This window comes from Hypomesus nipponensis, chromosome 28, assembly GCF_054491055.1.
Source record: "Hypomesus nipponensis isolate SF chromosome 28, ASM5449105v1, whole genome shotgun sequence".
NCBI classification, from domain to species: domain Eukaryota; kingdom Metazoa; phylum Chordata; class Actinopteri; order Osmeriformes; family Osmeridae; genus Hypomesus; species Hypomesus nipponensis.
The window spans coordinates 13,319,224-13,337,056 of record NC_140388.1 but is presented as its reverse complement, the minus strand read 5'-3'; the positions used below and the strand labels follow the sequence as shown (position 1 = coordinate 13,337,056).

The 17,833-nt window shown below is 50.6% G+C and overlaps 1 protein-coding gene across 1 annotated transcript; it reads left to right on the top strand.

Moving 5' to 3' along the window:
• Window positions 1-962: 962 nt before the first annotated feature.
• On the top strand, window positions 963-17,262 carry LOC146220144 (transducin-like enhancer protein 4). Its single transcript, XM_084694755.1, has 21 exons — window positions 963-1,496; window positions 1,903-2,000; window positions 2,650-2,713; window positions 2,968-3,012; window positions 5,659-5,721; window positions 7,572-7,646; window positions 7,848-8,064; window positions 8,733-8,749; window positions 12,279-12,401; window positions 12,480-12,530; window positions 12,953-13,129; window positions 13,485-13,617; window positions 13,829-14,010; window positions 14,408-14,496; window positions 14,799-15,048; window positions 15,187-15,434; window positions 15,526-15,673; window positions 15,818-15,968; window positions 16,264-16,340; window positions 16,615-16,853; window positions 17,052-17,262. The coding sequence occupies exons 1-20, from the start codon at window positions 1,452-1,454 to the stop codon at window positions 16,720-16,722; spliced, it is 2,361 nt and encodes a 786-aa protein (XP_084550881.1). The 5' UTR covers window positions 963-1,451; the 3' UTR covers window positions 16,723-16,853; window positions 17,052-17,262.
• The last annotated feature ends 571 nt before the right edge of the window (window positions 17,263-17,833 follow it).

Below are 17,833 nucleotides of genomic sequence, written 5' to 3'. Positions count from 1 at the left end.
AGCTAACTGAAACAAAGAGTTTGGAAAGAGAACTTTTAAGAAACCTAGAGAAAATGAGAACTGCAAAACTGAGCCCATCTGAGCCAGGTCTGGACTTAGACAGATGTTACAGACCTGTTTTCAGAGCATGCAGGACCAGTTTGGCACAAAAAAGTATTTACCTACGTATGTATAGTTAGTAAACCTGATGTATTTGTGTAACATGAGATGACGGCTGCTTAGGGAGAATGTCCCATGGTCAAAAATTGGATTTTAAAACCAGCAGTTTTTTTTAATCAATGCTGTTATCAGATTCAACGAGTTGGTCACAAGGTTTAGATTGTTGTGCATTTGAACGGAATATCTTAATATTTAAGTAGGCTACTAAACTAAGAAGACACAACAAGAAACACCTTATTTTTATGCAATGTGCGGTAGAGGTAAATATCTGATCTGCACAAATACTTTAAAATTTCTCAAATTCCAAAATACTGTACTCTCTCTCGTCAGCCAATGGGTGATTTATTACTGTTTCTAACCTCAATCATCATACCTTAATGTGCCGTCCTGATAATATAACCAACTTTAATTCAGTGAGTAATTACTGGTGTCAGTTGATAGACAACCAAACCCACGTGGGGTATCTGCGTAAATCTGATCTCGCTAGAGTTTATTGGATAGAATGTTGATGATTGACAACTAAATTAGACGCACAGTACACGAGTTAGCTTTGCGATTGGTTATTTTTGCTCCTCCTTTACCACCCACCTTCGTCTCATGTGCGCCAGGAAATCAGGAAATTGTAGTTTTTTTCAAATGCTGTTTCTTACTTATCGTCATTGATTCATGTTAAGTCAGACTACATTTTCCAGTGACATGTGCAACCGCCGTTATTTTTTATGAATATGTAATGATATTCTTACGTCTGGATTCCTCTAAATGTGATCTCACAAGAACTACAGTAAGGTGCTTGCCCGCACAAGACACGAGTCGTACGGTTTTTGAAACCAGAGAAAATAATATTCCTGAACCCGTTTTAACACAAACCTGCCCAGACGCACTGCTACTAAAACACATTTGCTGAACTCAAGATGGACCGAAAGATGACATTCTTTTTTTTTCTTTTTTTTGTGACTGTTTAAGATTACTTCGGGAAGGTTAAAAAGAAGACGGATATATTAATACAGACAGCACTTCATCACAGACTGCAAACTACAGGCCACCATACAGGATTCTAAGGACAACATACTGTTTATCCTATGCTTTGAAGATTTAGAGTGCGAAAACAAGGTATTTTGTATTGGACTCAGTAATATAAAATATTAAAACATGGAGGTTTGGGGAATTTTCATAATCTGTGAAAACCACAAATAAACCTTTTATCCTGTCGTTGACAGATTTATGCGCACTGGACAGATTCGTGCTTTTTCTTTTTTCGTGTTTGGGTGGATGAACTTTGCAATACATTTATAATGATTCGAGATTTGAGCAAGATGTACCCCCCGGCCCGGCATCCGGTGAGTAGTTTAGGCTCGAGTCAAAACAGTGAAGCCCGGCATGCATGTACATAACGCCCACACGCGTAATCAGTTTGGGTCTGGTTTTGTGCGGTCGCGCGCTCGGACAATCGCGTTTATTGGCAAACGTGTGTTCACCAGCGTGGGTCTGAGCGCGTGTTTGAATCGGTGTGAGCTTTTTGTTTGTGCCGTTCATAAAAATTTGTTCATAAGACATTGGAGTCTTGAGGGGTGAAATTAAAAGAACAGCTCATATGACCGTTAACCTACCTGGCAAAACCTCTATCTCAAGGCCACTTGTGTTTGATTAGGACTCAAAATGTTGTCTATCATATTGATTAGGTACACAAGGTTCCTTAAAACATCAATGTCGTACTCAACTGTGTGTGCTTTGTCTGATCCTCAGGTTCCACACCAGCCGGGCCAGCAGTTCAAATTTACCATCACGGAGTCCTGCGACCGCATAAAGGACGAGTTCCAATTTATCCAGGCGCAGTATCACAGGTAACATGTTCAAATCAACTCCTGCATCACGGCTAACATTCAACTCTGATATGTTAAACTAGGAGACATCTGCAAAACCAATCTGTAAAAAGATTTATGTTGTCCGAATTGAATTAAAATCTGAGTAGGAGCATACATTGAGCTCTTATTTAGAGTGAAACATTTAGTAAACAATGAATTTATTTCACATTGTTCCTCAAATAACTGCATGGATTCATGATTTACTTTATACACTTCTGGTGAACAAAAACAATGGGTAAACTTTGCCTGTATATTTTGCCATATTCCCAACCCTCTCTCTCTTAAACACACACTCTCTCCTCTTTGAATGTGAGATGTGTGAAAGGTGTTTTATTCATTTGAATAAATGCATTCAACTAGATACATTTATGCATAAATGTAAGATGGAAACGCCTGTCAGGGCTGGCCGAGATGAGAGTTTACAGTGGGATGCAGTGAGATGAGAGTTTACAGTGGGATGCAGTGAGATGAGAGTTTACAGTGGGATGCAGTGAGATGAGAGTTTACAGTGGGATGCAGTGAGATGAGAGTTTACAGTGGGATGCAGTGAGATGAGAGTTTACAGTGGGATGCAGTGATTGCAGTGTGTATTCAGTCTGGTCTGTCTTGTTTGGATGTTTGTCCCCAGTCTGAAAATGGAGTGTGACAAACTGGCCAATGAGAAGACAGAGATGCAGAGACACTACGTGATGGTGAGCGGAAGCAACCGTGGAACAGCTGTGACTAACCATGCTGTGCAATGATGGATGGACTGTATGCGTGTGTGTAACTATATATTATTGTGTACATAAGAATGTTTGTGTGCATGTAAGTATGTATGTATGTAGGTGTGTGTGTGTGTTTGTATCTAAGTGTGTGCGTGTGTGTCTTTGTGTTTGTGTATATGTGTGTATGCTTTTTTATAAATATGTAAAAAGTAAAACACGATTCTGTCTTTTCTTTACAGTATTATGAGATGTCCTATGGACTCAACATCGAGATGCATAAGCAGGTATTGTAGGCAGTGTTGAGTTCTTATAATAATTACATGAACAATGTTGATTCATGTTTGTGAATAAAACAGTTTAAGTTGTGAGTAGTGTGCATATGTAACACTACACTAGGTAACACTACATGTAACACTACACCAGGCCTAATGTTACATGTAGTGTTACCTGGTCTGACATGTGTCTGTGAATGCATATGGTTGTGTGTGTGACAGAGAGAGAAACAGAGAGAGATAGAGAGAGTGTGTGTGTGTGTGTGTGTGAGAGAGAGAGAGACAGAGAGAGCTAAAGAGAGATAGAGATAGAGAGTGTGTGTGTGTGAGAGAGAGAGAGAGAAACAGAGAGAGATAGAGAGAGCGTGTGTGTGTATATGTGAGAGAGAGAGAGACAGAGAGAGCTATAGAGAGATAGAGTGTGTGTGTGTGTGTGAGAGAGAGACAGAGAGAGCTAAAGAGAGATAGAGAGAGAGAGTGTGTGTGTGTGTGAGAGAGAGAGACAGAGAGAGCTAAAGAGAGATAGAGAGAGAGTGTGTGTGTGTGTGTGTGTGTGTGTGAGAGAGAGAGAGACAGAGAGAGCTAAAGAGAGATAGAGAGAGAGAGAGTGTGTGTGTGTGTGTGTGTGTGAGAGAGAGAGAGAGACAGAGAGAGCTAAAGAGAGATAGAGAGAGAGAGTGTGTGTGTGTGAGAGAGATAGAGAGACAGAGAGAGCTAAAGAGAGATAGAGAGTGTGTGTGTGTGTGTGTGTGTGTGTGTGTGTGGGCTAAGTAAGTAGAGCTGCCTCCAGTATCAAGAGGTTTGTCGGTACTGCTGGTTTAGCAGTTTTAGACATCAGCAAGCTGATTGATTTTGGTTGCTGCTCTGTTGTATTTACACTAAAGGGCTCTGTTACTGGGGAGCAAAATGCACTCTTTAAAGAGACATGTACTAGCCAACAGTGTGCGTACACAAGTGTGTGTTGTGTGTGGGTGGGTGTGTCGTTGGTGGGTGTGTATGTGTGGGACCAGTGATAAAAAGAGATGAAGATGATTTGAGTTATGATATAGAGGAATGAATTAGCTATTAGTGAGTAGAAACAGAGGAGAGAAAGAGAGAGAGGGAGGGAGAGAAAGAGAGAGAGAGGGGGAGAAAGTGAGAGAGGGAGGGACAGTGAGAGAGAGAGAGAGAGAGAGAGAGAGAGAGAGAGAGAGAGAGAGAGAGAGAGAGAGAGAGAGAGGGAGGGACAGAGAGAGAGAGAGAGAGAGAGAGAGAGAGAGAGAGAGAGAGAGAGAGAGAGAGATGGGGTGAGGGACAGAGAGAGAGAGAGAGAGAGAGAGAGAGAGAGAAATGGGGTGAGGGACAGAGAGAGAGAGAGAGAGAGAGAGAGAGAGAGAGAGAGAGAGAGAGAGAGAGAGAGAGAGATGGGGTGAGGGACAGAGAGAGAGCGAGTGAGCAGAGGTGATGAGGAACAGAAAACAGCAGGCCAGCATGAATTGATTGTGATAATGAGTTGTTTAGCAGGGGAGATGTCTCTATTACTATTGATGTTTTTCAGATCTATTCCCATCCTCCTTCTCCATTGTCTGTCTCTCTGATTGGTGCTCCCTATAGGTGCTCCCTATGGGCTTAATGAACCATGAGACCTGGACTCTGTCCTAATGTTATTCCTCTCTCATCCTATCACCATACGGCAGATGTATGTCATGACCATGGAGAAGGGAGTGCAGTCAGAGGGGTGGGCTAGAAGTGGAGGGTTTTAAAGCACATATACAGACAGGGACGTGTTTTACAAATCAGAAACCCCTAAAAAAAGGTATCCCCCCAGAATCATAATAATAAAATAGTTTGTAAGTATAGAGAGAGGCTCTCTGTCGGCAGAAGTCTCTGGCTTCTATAAACATCTGACAAATTAAAAGAAAACTGCACTGTGTTGTAGAGTTTGTGTTTTCAGTGTTTTATCCAATGATCTAATGACTGTATTTATATTTGTATATTTGTATTTAGTTGGTTTTTCGAGCCTGTTCTGTGTGTCTCCTCTTAGGGACAAACTTCACATGCTGATGTCTGTCATCACTTCCTGTAGTCACATGCTGATGTCTGTCATCACTTCCTGTAGTCACATGTTGATGTCTGTCATCACTTCCTGTAGTCACATGCTGATGTCTGTCATCACTTCCTGTAGTCACATGCTGATGTCTGTCATCACTTCCTGTAGTCACCTCCTTCAACACAATTATATATATGCCAGTGGTCTCTTGTCCGAGATTTTCTGTGTAAATAATATATATTCTTATTACTCACAACAACAGTAACAACTCACACCTAGCATTACTGGCTGGACTGTCAGAGTTCACACATCAATGTGATGCTTCCTGGCCTTTCTGTCAGAGGATCTAGAGAGGAGCTCAGCTCTGACATGCAGCATCCTCCAGGGGGCGGGGTTGGAAAGCTTGCATTGTCAGGCTGTACACTGAAGGCATGTGATCATACAGTGAAAGGTGACTGTGAGTCATGAGAACAGGATGGGTCCTTTTTACCAACCAATCAAAAAGCTTTCTGCAGCTCTGATCACATCACACACATGCCTTTATAACCTGATCCCATGTTCCCCTGCAGTACTGTGTTCTGGGGGCCTGCAGTGTTCCTAATATAGGTGTGTTTCTGTCTCTCCTGCAGGCGGAGATTGTAAAGCGCCTGAACGCCATCTGCGCCCAGGTCATCCCCTTCCTGTCACAAGAGGTACGCTGACCCCTGACCCCTGCTGACCCTGCTTAGTCCTGTCCCTAGAGATCCTCACTCCAGACATGGCTGCATGGTTCACACTGTTGACATTTCAAATCTCTCTCACTCTCTTGCTGGATGTTTGTCTCGTCCTCGTTCTACCTTCCCTAAATCTTGCTCCATCCTTCTCTCAGTCTTTCTGCAGGCATCTCTCTCTCCACTCCTCTTTACAAATTCTGTTTCCACTATACCTCCATATGTTCATCTGTCCATCTTCACTGTGTATACCCTATCTCATCCCTCCTGCTTTCCTCTCTTCCTCCTCCTCCCCTTCTCCTCCTCCCCCTCTCCTTTCCTCTCCTCTCCTCCTCCCCCTCTCCTTTCCTCTCCTCTCCTCCTCCTCCTCCACCTCTCCTCCCCCTCTCCTCTCCTCCTCCTCCTCTTCCACCTCTCCTCCCCCTCTCCTCTCTCCTCCCCCTCTCCTCTCCTCCTCCCCCTCTCCTTTCCTTTCCCCCTCCTCCTCCCCCTCTCCTATCCTCCTCCTCCCCCTCTCCTCCTCCCCCTCTCCTCTCCTCCTCCTCCTCCTCCTCCACCTCTCCTCCTCCCCCTCTCCTCTCCTCCTCCTCCTCCTCCTCCCCCTCTCCTCCTCCCCCTCTCCTCTCCTCCTCCTCCCCCACCTCTCCTTTCCTCTCCTCTCCTCCTCCTCCCCCTCTCCTCCTCCCCCTCTCCTCTCCTCTCCTCCTCCTCCCCCACCTCTCCTCTCCTCTCCTCTCCTCCTCCCCCTCTCCTCTCCTCTCCTCCTCCTCCCCCACCTCTCCTTTCCTCTCCTCTCCTCCTCCTCCCCCTCTCCTCTCCTCCTCCTCCACCTCTCCTCTCCTCCTCCCCCTCTCCTCTCCTCCTCCTCCTCCCCCTCTCCTCTCCTCCTCCTCCCCCTCTCCTCTCCTCCTCCTCCCCCTCTCCTCTCCTCCTCCTCCTCCCCCTCTCCTCTCCTCCTCCTCCCCCTCTCCTCCTCCTCCCCCTCTCCTCTCCTCCTCCCCCTCTCCTCTCCTCCTCCCCCTCTCCTCTCCTCCTCCTCCCCCTCTCCTCTCCTCTCCTCCCCCTCTCCTCTCCTCTTCCTCCCCCTCTCCTCTCCTCCTCCTCCCCCTCTCCTCCTCCCCCTCTCCTCTCCTCCTCCCCCTCTCCTCTCCTCCTCCCCCTCTCCTCTCCTCCTCCTCCCCCTCTCCTCTCCTCTCCTCCCCCTCTCCTCTCCTCCTCCTCCCCCTCTCCTCTCCTCCTCCTCCCCCTCTCCTCTCCTCCTCCTCCTCCTCCTCCTCCTCCCCCTCTCCTCTCCTCCTCCCCCTCTCCTCCTCCTCCTCCCCCTCTCCTCTCCTCTCCTCCTCCCCCTCTCCTCTCCTCTCTCCTCCCCCTCTCCTCTCCTCCTCCTCCCCCTCTCCTCTCCTCCTCCTCCTCCTCCCCCTCTCCTCTCCTCCTCCTCCTCCTCCTCCACCTCTCCTCCTCCCCCTCTCCTCTCCTCCTCCCCCTCTCCTCTCCTCCTCCTCCTCCTCCTCCCCCTCTCCTCCTCCCCCTCTCCTCTCCTCCTCCTCCCCCTCTCCTCTCCTCTCCTCCTCCTCCCCCACCTCTCCTTTCCTCTCCTCTCCTCCTCCTCCCCCTCTCCTCTCCTCCTCCTCCCCCTCTCCTCTCCTCCTCCTCCCCCTCTCTCCTCCTCCTCCCCCTCTCCTCTCCTCTCCTCTCCTCTCCTCTCCTCTCCTCTCCTCCTCCTCCCCCTCTCCTCTCCTCCTCCCCCTCTCCTCTCCTCTCCTCTCCTCCTCCTCCCCCTCTCCTCTCCTCCTCCTCCCCCTCTCCTCTCCTCCTCCCCTGTTCTGAAGCAGCACCAGCAGCAGGTGGTCCAGGCAGTAGAGAGGGCCAAGCAGGTCACCATGGCCGAACTCAACGCTGTCATTGGGGTCAGTCAGTTGTCATGGAGATCCCACTCACTCTGTATATACATATAGCTTGTCTTTAAAAATAGACTTGCAGTATAAATGTGTGTTTAAATGTGCGTATTTGCAATTCTGTACAAGTGTCTGTGTGTATCTGTTTTTGTGTGTGTATCTGTATATGTGTGTGTGTGTGTGTGTGTGCGTGTGTGTGTGTGTGCCCAGCAGCAGCAGCTCCAGTCCCAGCACCTCTCTCACGGTCACGCTCTCCCCGTCCCCCTCACCCCCCACCCCTCGGGCCTGCAGCCCCCCGGGGCCCCCGGGGCCCCCGCCCCCAGCCTGCTGGCCCTCTCCTCAGCCCCCAGCCTGCTGGCCCTCTCCTCAGCTCCCAGCCTGGCTCAGCTGCCCTCCAAAGAGGACAAGAAGCTCCACGACGAGCTCCAAGGTACACTGCCTGTCTGAGGAGAGACGCTACCCTCTGGTCTCTCTCTGGTCTCTCTATGGTCTCTTTCTGGTCTCTCTGGTCTCTCTATGGTCTCTCTGGTCTCCATGGTCTCTCTCTGGTCTCTCTCTGGTCTCTCTGGTCTCTTTCTGGTCTCTCTCTGGTCTCTCTGGTCTCTTTCTGGTCTCTCTCTGGTCTCTCTGGTCTCTCTCTGGTCTCTCTGGTCTTGCTCTGGTCTCTCTGGTCTCCGGTCTCTCTCTGGTCTCTCTGATCTCTCTCTGGTCTCTCTGATCTCTCTCTGGTCTCTCTGGTCTCTGTCTGGTCTCTGTCTGGTCTCTCTCCGGTCTCTCTCTGGTCTCTCTCTGGTCTCTCTCTGGTCTCCGGTCTCTCTGGTCTCTCCGGTCTCTCTCTGGTCTCTCTGGTCTCTCTCTGGTCTCTCTCTGATCTCTCTCTGGTCTCCGGTCTCTCTGGTCTCTCTGGTCTCTCTCTGGTCTCTCTCCAGTCTCTCTGGTCTCGCTCTGGTCTCTCTCTGGTCTCTCTCTGGTCTCTCTATAATGATGTGTATTCTAATGCGAATTTAGGTGAACATTTAAACGGGATACCTTGTCTAATAGGTGTTTTCTCTCACTTTATCTCTCTATCACTCTATCTCTCTTCCTCTGAATATTCAGACAGAGACTCTGTCAAGGTAAGAATTTCTGTAATTTTTATAAGAAAATGATTAAGTAAATTATCAGTTCCAAATGACGTTGTTAGTTATAATGAACAGTGTTAGCGTCTCAACAAAAATAATGCAGAAGGAAGGAGGGAGGGTTGTGGTGAAAGAAAGAAATGTAAGAAATGTAAGGGGTAAGAAATGTAAGGGGTAAGAAATGGTGAAATTAGAAAAAGACTTACTGTTTGGTGTTTTGGCTAATAAGTCTCTTAAGCAGTCTTTTTGTTTTGATGAAAATGCAAGGTGGAAATCACAGCTGTGCTACCAAGTTTGTTGATGCACATGCACACACACACACGCACACACACGCACATACACAGCTTGAGGGGTGAGGAGGAGGTGACATTCTTCAACATTCCTCCTCCGTCCTCGTCCCACATCTCCACAGCGCTGTACTACACACAGTACACACATGCTGCTAATCTGTGTGTGTGTATTTGAGTCTGCAGTATTCTGAAATCTGTTTTGTGACCGCAAGGAAAGAGACAAGATGACAAATGTCTTTCATTAGAAAACCGCATGAAGACACATAAAACACACCCACATACTACACACACACACGCTGAACCGCTCTTTGACACCACGGCCGGCAGTCTCTCTTCATAAAGCCAATAATCCCTTTGTCGGTGGTCTCCAGTTGCCCAGGCAACACTCCATAGGGTACAGAAGGGGAGTCTTCTGTGTTTGAAACTCACAAGACAAACCTGACTGGTAATAAGGCTTTGTGTGTTTGTGTGTGTGTGCGAGTGACTGCTCCTGTATGTGTGTGTGGGTGACTGCTCCTGTATGTGTGTGTGGGTGACTGCTCCTGTATGTGTGTGTGGGTGACTGCTCCTGTATGTGTGTGTGGGTGACTGCTCCTGTATGTGTGTTTGCAGTTGTTCCTCTCCCAGGTTTTCAGTAAGACAATGTAGCTGTCTGTTAAGCTTCCAGCTGTTACCTGATCCAGGCGTGTGTCCTTGTTTTGGACGCATCCCTGGAAAGGGTTGTTTTAAAACTGACAACATGTTCATTATGGAAATCTTACTGTGTTATTATCACTTATTGCCCGTGTCAAGGTGAGGGTATTCATATCTGCTGGTATGGATATCTGTTAATGAGTTTATTGTTGCTGCGATGTTAACATCACTAACATACAGTGTTGTTGCCTTGTGTCTGTTCATAACTAGCCCAAGATATGGTGTTAATGTGCCTGTAGCAGAGGTCTGTAGCTGGGGGCTGGGGGCAGGGGTCTGTAGCAGAGGCCTGTAGTAAAGGTCTGTAGCTGGGGGCTGGGGGCAGGGGTCTGTAGCAGGGGCCTGTAGCAGAGGTCTGTAGCTGGTGGCTGGGGGCAGGGTTCTGTAGCAGAGGTCTGTAGCAGGGGCCTGTAGCAGGGTCTGTAGCAGGGTCTGTAGCAGAGGTCTGTAGCAGAGGTCTGTAGCAGAGGTCTGTAGCAGGGTCTGTAGCAGGGTCTGTAGCAGAGGTCTGTAGCAGAGGTCTGTAGCAGAGGTCTGTAGCAGAGGTGTGTAGCAGGGTCTGTAGCAGGGCCTGTAGCAGGGTCTGTAGCAGGGTCTGTAGCAGGTTCTGTAGCAGAGGTCTGTAGCAGAGGTCTGTAGCAGAGGTCTGTAGCAGAGGTCTGTAGCAGGGCCTGTAGCAGGGTCTGTAGCAGGGCCTGTAGCAGAGGTCTGTTGCAGAGGTCTGTAGCAGGGTCTGTAGCAGGGCCTGTAGCAGAGGTCTGTAGCAGGGCCTGTAGCAGAGGTCTGTAGCAGGGCCTGTAGCAGGGCCTGTAGCAGGGTCTGTAGCAGGGCCTGTAGCAGAGGTCTGTAGCAGGGCCTGTAGCAGAGGTCTGTAGTAGAGGTCTGTAGCAGAGGTCTGTAGCAGGGTCTGTAGCAGGGCCTGTAGCAGAGGTCTGTAGCAGGGTCTGTAGCAGGGCCTGTAGCAGAGGTCTGTAGCAGAGGTCTGTAGCAGGGTCTGTAGCAGGGTCTGTAGCACAGTCTGTAGCAGAGGTCTGTAGCAGGGTCTGTAGCAGGGCCTGTAGCAGAGGTCTGTAGCAGAAGTCTGTAGCAGAGGTCTGTAGCAGGGCCTGTAGCAGAGGTCTGTAGCAGAGGTCTGTAGCAGGGTCTGTAGCAGAGGTCTGTAGCAGGGCCTGTAGCAGAGGTCTGTAGCAGAGGTCTGTAGCAGAGGTCTGTAGCAGGGCCTGTAGCAGAGGTCTGTAGCAGGCTCTGTAGCAGAGGTCTGTAGCAGGGTCTGTAGCAGGGCCTGTAGCAGAGGTCTGTAGCAGGGTCTGTAGCAGGGCCTGTAGCAGAGGTCTGTAGCAGGGTCTGTAGCAGGGCCTGTAGCAGGGCCTGTAGCAGGGCCTGTAGCAGAGGTCTGTAGCAGAGGTCTGTAGCAGGGTCTGTAGCAGGGTCTGTAGCAGGGCCTGTAGCAGAGGTCTGTAGCAGGGTCTGTAGCAGGGCCTGTAGCAGAGGTCTGTAGTAGGGTCTGTGGCAGGGTCTGTAGCAGGTCCTCAGCTAGCTGGGACAAACAAGTCGAGACACTTCCGTAAGAGCTTTCATCCCACAACCACCACTCAGACTGGTACAGCAGTCAGCCAGCACACGAGTGTATGTGAGAGAGAGTGTATCTTTCTCCTCTCTCTTCCTGCGTCTCTTCCTGTAGTTGCTTCCACTGACGTAGATCTGATTGCCTGTCCTTGGGGTCACTTAGGCAAAAGCTGGTAACTGCCAGGCGTCCTGGGAAGAGAGAGGAGAGGCAGGTGATGGGGGGAAAGGGGGCGGTGGAAGGGGGGAGGTGGAAGGTGGAAGGGGGGAGGTGGAAGGGGGGAGGTGGAAGGGGGGAGGTGGAAGGTGTAAGGGGGGAGGTGGAAGGGGGGAGGTGGAAGGCGGGAGGTGGAAGTGAGTGCTGATGCTGGAAGAAGGAAACAGAATAGAATATGAGGGAGGAGGAGGAGGAGCAATGATAATGTGCCTAGTGTAACTGCATGGTGAAACAGCATTAGATTCTATATTCACAACCCACTATGCACATACACACATACAAACACACACTCTCTCTTCTATCCTCTCACGCACACACACACTCACACACACACTCACACACACCTTCCAAGTCATCAACACTGAAGCATGGTAAAGGCCAGTGAAAGGTCATGGAGGGAGTTAGTGAAAGGTCAGGCTAAAGGTCCCATTTTCCTCTGCTCCTCCCTGTCCATCACGGAGGAGGCTGAGGATGTTAGAGCAGAGAGCACATTTCATCCTTTTAAATGAGGAGGGAGTGTCACACAGCTATTTTATCTTGTTTCTTGATGATGTAAAATCATCAATGATCACACAACCATATTTCATTAGCATGACTGCTAAACTAGTTTGTTTGATGTAACTTGCTTTTGTCAGTTTTGTACAGGAAGTTCTGAGTACAAGGAACAAGGGTGTGAAGTAAAATTCTGGCACTTTCTCTCTCTCTCTCTCTCTCTCTCTCTCTCTCTCTCTCTCTCTCTCTCTCTCTCTGTCTTTCTCTCCCTCAGAGTTCATCCCTCTCTCCATCGGTCAGTTTACGTTCGTCAGAGAAGCACAGGAGTTCCGGAAGTTTCTGCTCTGACAGAAAGAAGCAGAAGATGGAGGATAAAGAGGTGGCCTCCACACACTATGTAAGACTGCTGCCCAGCCTGCTGGTTTAGTACTGCAGAAGAGAGCGTTGAAGACTGACTGTGTTGTTTTCACCCCAGGAAAGTGACGGGGGGAAGAGTGAGGAGAACCTGGTGGTGGACGTCTCTGAGGTGAGACTCCACAACCTTCCGGACTGATCTGTGAGGAGCTCGGAGATGTGTCGTCCTCGCATTGGTCGGGTTTCCCAGATTTGTTAAGAGGCTCTTAACGCTAAGAGCTTCTCAGGAGCGTTCTAAGAACGCTCTAGAACGCTCCAGAACGCTCTTAGAACGCTCCTAAGAAGCTTTTAGCGTTAAAAGCTTCTTAACGAGTCTGGGAAACCCGTCCATTTACATTACATTTACATTTATGCATTTAACAGACGCTTTTATCCAAAGCGACTTCACATGTGTATCTCTATTTTCACCTTCTCTAATTGTAACGTGTTCATTCAGCAGCAACAGACAGAGAAGCAATGAACCTCTAGCCTTTTTGATCTGCAGTCAAGCTGCTCCCCCTCTGAGCTCCACCTGTCATGTCCCTGTTGCTGCAGGATCCTGCGTCCCCCAGAACCAGCCCACCCCCCTCCCCCCGAGAGAACGGCCTGGACTCTCACCTGGACTCTCACCTGGACAGTGGTCACCCCCAGAAGAAGGACGCCCCCCTCAGCCCTGCCTCTGTAGCCTCCTCCAGCAGCACTCCCTCCTCCAAGACCAAACACCTGGCCACGGTCAGCCCCACCTCTCAGCCCTGCCCCTCCACCTCTCAGCCCCGCCTCTCCTCCTCTTAGCCACGCCTCTCCTCCTCTCAGCCCTGCCTCTCCCCCTCTCAGCCCCGCCTCTCCACCTCTCAGCCCCGCCTCTCCCCCTCTCAGCCCCGCCTCTCCCCCTCTCAGCCCCGCCTCTCCCCCTCTCAGCCCCGCCTCTCCTCCTCTCAGCCCCGCCTCTCCACCTCTCAGCCCTGCCTCTCCACCTCTCAGCCCCGCCTCTCCCCCTTTCAGCCCCGCCTCTCCTCCTCTCAGCCCCGCCTCTCCACCTCTCAGCCCCACCTCTGCCCTTGTTGATGCTACTTCTGTTATCTTCCAGAATGAGAAGTCCAGCACTCCTGTGTCCAAGACCAGCAGCCCCGCCCCCCGGTGTGACGCCCCCCCCCCCGGCAGCTCCTCTATCCCAGGACTGAGGCCAATGCTGGGCAAGCCGCCCGGCATGGACCCCCTGGGTGAGACACCACTCACAATGTTATGTTCCAGACACGGAAGTAAGAAACTCTGGCTAGGAGTTCCAGCCAAGTAGGAAACTCTGGCTTGAGGAAATTCAAAGCTCTTCAACTCTCACTACTACTAATACTGTTGACATTGTTCTCTGCCTTCATCTTTGAGTAGAGCTGAATAGACTTACAACATTTTTTGAAGCATGTTTTCACATTTCAGTTGCGGGTGTGCGCCCCCCACTGGCCATGTCATGCCCCTACCCGGGGCCGTTCGGCCTGGTGCCCCACCCCGGGGCGGCGGGGGAGCTGGGGGGCGTGGCGGCCTACGCCAGCCTCCACAACATCATCAGCCCTCAGATGAGTGTCGCCGCCGCCATCACTGCGTACGGACGCTCCCACGTGGTACGGACACACACACACACAGGACACACACACACACACACAGGACACACACACACACACACAGGACACACACACACACACAGGACACACACACACACAGGGGACACACACACACACACACAGGACACACACAAACACACACAGGACACACACACACACACCCACACACACAGGGGACAGGGGACACACACACACACAGGACACACACACACACACACACAGGGGACAGACGACACACACACTCATACACACAGGGGACACACACACACACAGGGGACACACACACACACAGAGGGGACACACACTCATACACACACGAGACAGATGCCACACACACAAACACGCTCTACTTGCTTCCGTATTCGGAACAGATCATAAACACTTTATTTCCCTCCAGGTGGGGTTTGACCCACACCATCAGATGCGTGTCCCTGGCCTGCCCCCTGGCCTGCCCCCCAGCCTGTCTGCCATCCCTGGGGGGAAACCGTAGGTATCTCTGAAACTCACACTCAAGTAGACAAGAATCACCTCAGAGACATGGAGAAAGATATCTAATCAAGAAGTAAATAATGCCTGTCCTCTCCTGTCCTCCCCTCCCCTCCCCTCCCCTCCCCTCCCCTCCCCTCCCCTCCCCTCCCCTCCCCTCCCCTCCTCTCCTCTCCTCTCCTCTCCACTCCCCTCCCCTCCCCTCCCCTCCTCTCCTCTCCTCTCCTCTCCTCTCCTCTCCACTCCTGTCCCCTCCCTTCCCCTCCTCTCCTCTCCTGTCCTCTCCTGTCCTGTCCTCTCAGGGCGTACTCGTTCCACGTGAGCGCTGACGGCCAGATGCAGCCGGTACCCTTCCCTCCAGACGCTCTGATTGGCCCGGGCATCCCTCGCCACGCCCGCCAGATCAACACGCTGGGACACGGCGAGGTGGTGTGTGCCGTCACCCTTAGCAACCCCACGCGCCATGTGTACACGGGGGGCAAGGGCTGTGTGAAGGTGTGGGACATCAGTCACCCTGGCAACAAGACCCCTGTGTCCCAGCTGGACTGCCTGGTCAGTCTCTGTGTTTATTAACCACTTCCTGGATACGGTTCACAGCCTGGACTGTGTGTGTGTTTCTGTGTGTCGTGTGTGTGTCTGTCTGTATGAAGCGAGGACTGCAGCTGATTTGTGTGTGTGTGTGTGTTCCAGAACAGAGAGAACTACATCCGTTCCTGCCGGCTCCTCCCAGATGGCAGGACTCTGATCGTGGGGGGCGAGGCCAGCACGCTGTCCATCTGGGACCTGGCCACGCCCACGCCGCGCATCAAGGCGGAGCTGACGTCGTCTGCCCCCGCCTGCTACGCCCTGGCCATCAGCCCCGACTCCAAGGTCTGCTTCTCCTGCTGCTCCGACGGCAACATCGCCGTCTGGGACCTGCACAACCAGACCCTGGTCAGGTATGGAGATGTGTGTGTGTGTGTGTAGGGGAGACAGTGTGTGTGTGTGTGTGTGTATAGCAACACAACACTTCCTGTGTGTGTTCCTCAGGCAGTTCCAGGGCCACACAGACGGGGCCAGCTGCATCGACATCTCAGACGACGGCCACAAGCTGTGGACGGGGGGGCTGGACAACACAGTCCGCTCCTGGGACCTGCGAGAGGGGAGGCAGCTGCAGCAACATGACTTCACCTCCCAGGTACACACACTCACTGGGCCCACACACACCGACAGGAAACTGGGTAGCAGGTTACTGCGTCCCAGGGAGAGAGAGGGTCCCCTCCACATAGTGAGCGCCAGGTCCTCTGTCTGTGTGTGTGTGTGTGTGTGTGTGCTCCTCCAGATCTTCTCCCTGGGCTCCTGCCCCACAGGGGACTGGCTGGTGGTGGGCATGGAGAACAGCAACGTGGAGGTCCTTCACGTCACCAAGCCTGATAAGTACCAGCTGCATCTCCATGAGAGCTGCGTGCTCTCCCTCAAGTTGGCCCACTGTGGTAGGGATCTGCGACGTGTTCCAACCATCCTGCTCGTCCAATAAGGGCTCTTTATTTCATGCGGCTGCAGTAAGATCTGAGGGAGACTTTGAGCCATGTTGTTTTAATACTGTATCAAGACACTTGTCTGCAGCTAACCCAGAGAAACGCTACGGCTTTAGGGATGGGCACATTCAAACATTTCACAATGTGAAAATATAAAATAAAGACAGAATATTCTAAATGCTGTAGTGTTTGAGAGTGTGGCCTGTTGGATGTGTGGCGTCGTGGTGAGGCTGTGTGTTGGTGTCTCCAGGGAAGTGGTTTGTGAGCACGGGTAAGGACAACCTGCTGAACGCGTGGAGGACCCCCTATGGAGCCAGCATCTTCCAGGTAAAAGCAGCTCACTGGAACAACCATGTGCATCACAGCTCACTGGAACAGCCATGTGCACCAGGAGGAGTTTTTTGTTAGCAATTTTCATGCTTCATTGGATTGTTTTGGGGAGGGTGAGAGAAAGAGAGAGGGGGGGGGCATGCTAATCTCACCTCCAGTTATTCTCTCTCTCTCTCTCTCTCTCTCTCTCTCTCTCTCTCTCTCTCTCTCTCTCTCTCTCTCTCTCTCTCTCTGCGTTTCAAGTCTGATTTGCTTCCGTTCTGTCTCCCAGTCAAAAGAGTCTTCTTCTGTGCTGAGCTGTGACATCTCGGTGGATGATAAGTACATAGTGACGGGCTCCGGCGACAAGAAGGCCACTGTGTACGAGGTGATCTACTGAAGAACTACAGCAAGCACAGCAGGAACAAGTACTTCTGATGAGAGGCATGAAGGAACAGTCTCCTGAACTCAATACCCGGACCTTCTCACTTCCTGACTGGTTGTGAAATCGTGAGAATGACACAAACCAGGGTGAACTTTTTTGTTGTTGTATTTTTTATAAAACCAATGACTTTTGTGTTTCCATGGAAACCAATGAATTTATTAATGATATTAGAGGTAGGTTCATCCAGAGATCAATGCTGCTCTAAGATCTGTACATTTAGGACAGTCAACAATAAGCAGAACACTGCTTTATCATTTCAACCTTTTTTATTCTTTTTACCACAGTTTTCCTGTTCTCCAGTTGGACCACAGCTTCACAGATTGATCAAATCACCCAGCTGAGGGAGGTTGTGTGTGAGCAGGGTTGTGTGTGAGCAGGGTGGACTGAGGAGTGTGTACACTTACATTGGTTTACAAACAGGATCCTTGATCCTCCGTTAAGCTCACTGCTCTGCTAGTCAGGCCTGATGTACTGAACAAGCTCTGCTCTGCTATTTAGGCCTGATGTACAAAACAAGCTCTGCTCTGCTAGTCAGGCCTGATGTACAGAACAAGCTCTGCTCTGTTAGTCAGGCCTGATGTACAGAACAAGCTCTGCTCTGTTAGTCAGGCCTGATGTACAGAACAAGCTGTGCTCTGCTAGTCAGGCCTGATGTACTGTACAAGCTCTGCTCTGCTTGTCAGGCCTGATGTACAGAACAAGCTGTGCTCTGCTAGTCAGGCCTGATGTACTGAACAAGCTGTGCTCTGCTTGTCAGGCCTGATGTACAGAACAAGCTGTGCTCTGCTAGTCAGGCCTGATGTACAGAACAAGCTGTGCTCTGCTTGTCAGGCCTGATGTACAGAACAAGCTGTGCTCTGCTTGTCAGGCCTGATGTACAGAACAAGCTGTGCTCTGCTTGTCAGGCCTGATGTACAGAACAAGCTGTGCTCTGCTAGTCCGGCCTGAACAACCTCCTCACAACCTGTACAGCTGTACAGCTGTTTTCCAGCTCACATCTGTAAATGTCCAGGAAGGGTTAACCCTAACCCTAACCCTAACCCTTTCTGCTGTTACCACGACATGG

Coding starts and splice junctions, on each gene's coding strand:
- LOC146220144 (XM_084694755.1), top strand. CDS start 1,452: ATGATTCGAGATTTGAGCAAGATGTACCCCCCGGCCCGGCATCCG. Junction 13,618..13,828: donor GCCCGGCATGGACCCCCTGG/GTGAGACACCAC, acceptor TTCACATTTCAG/TTGCGGGTGTGCGCCCCCCA. Junction 15,969..16,263: donor CCTCAAGTTGGCCCACTGTG/GTAGGGATCTGC, acceptor TGGTGTCTCCAG/GGAAGTGGTTTGTGAGCACG.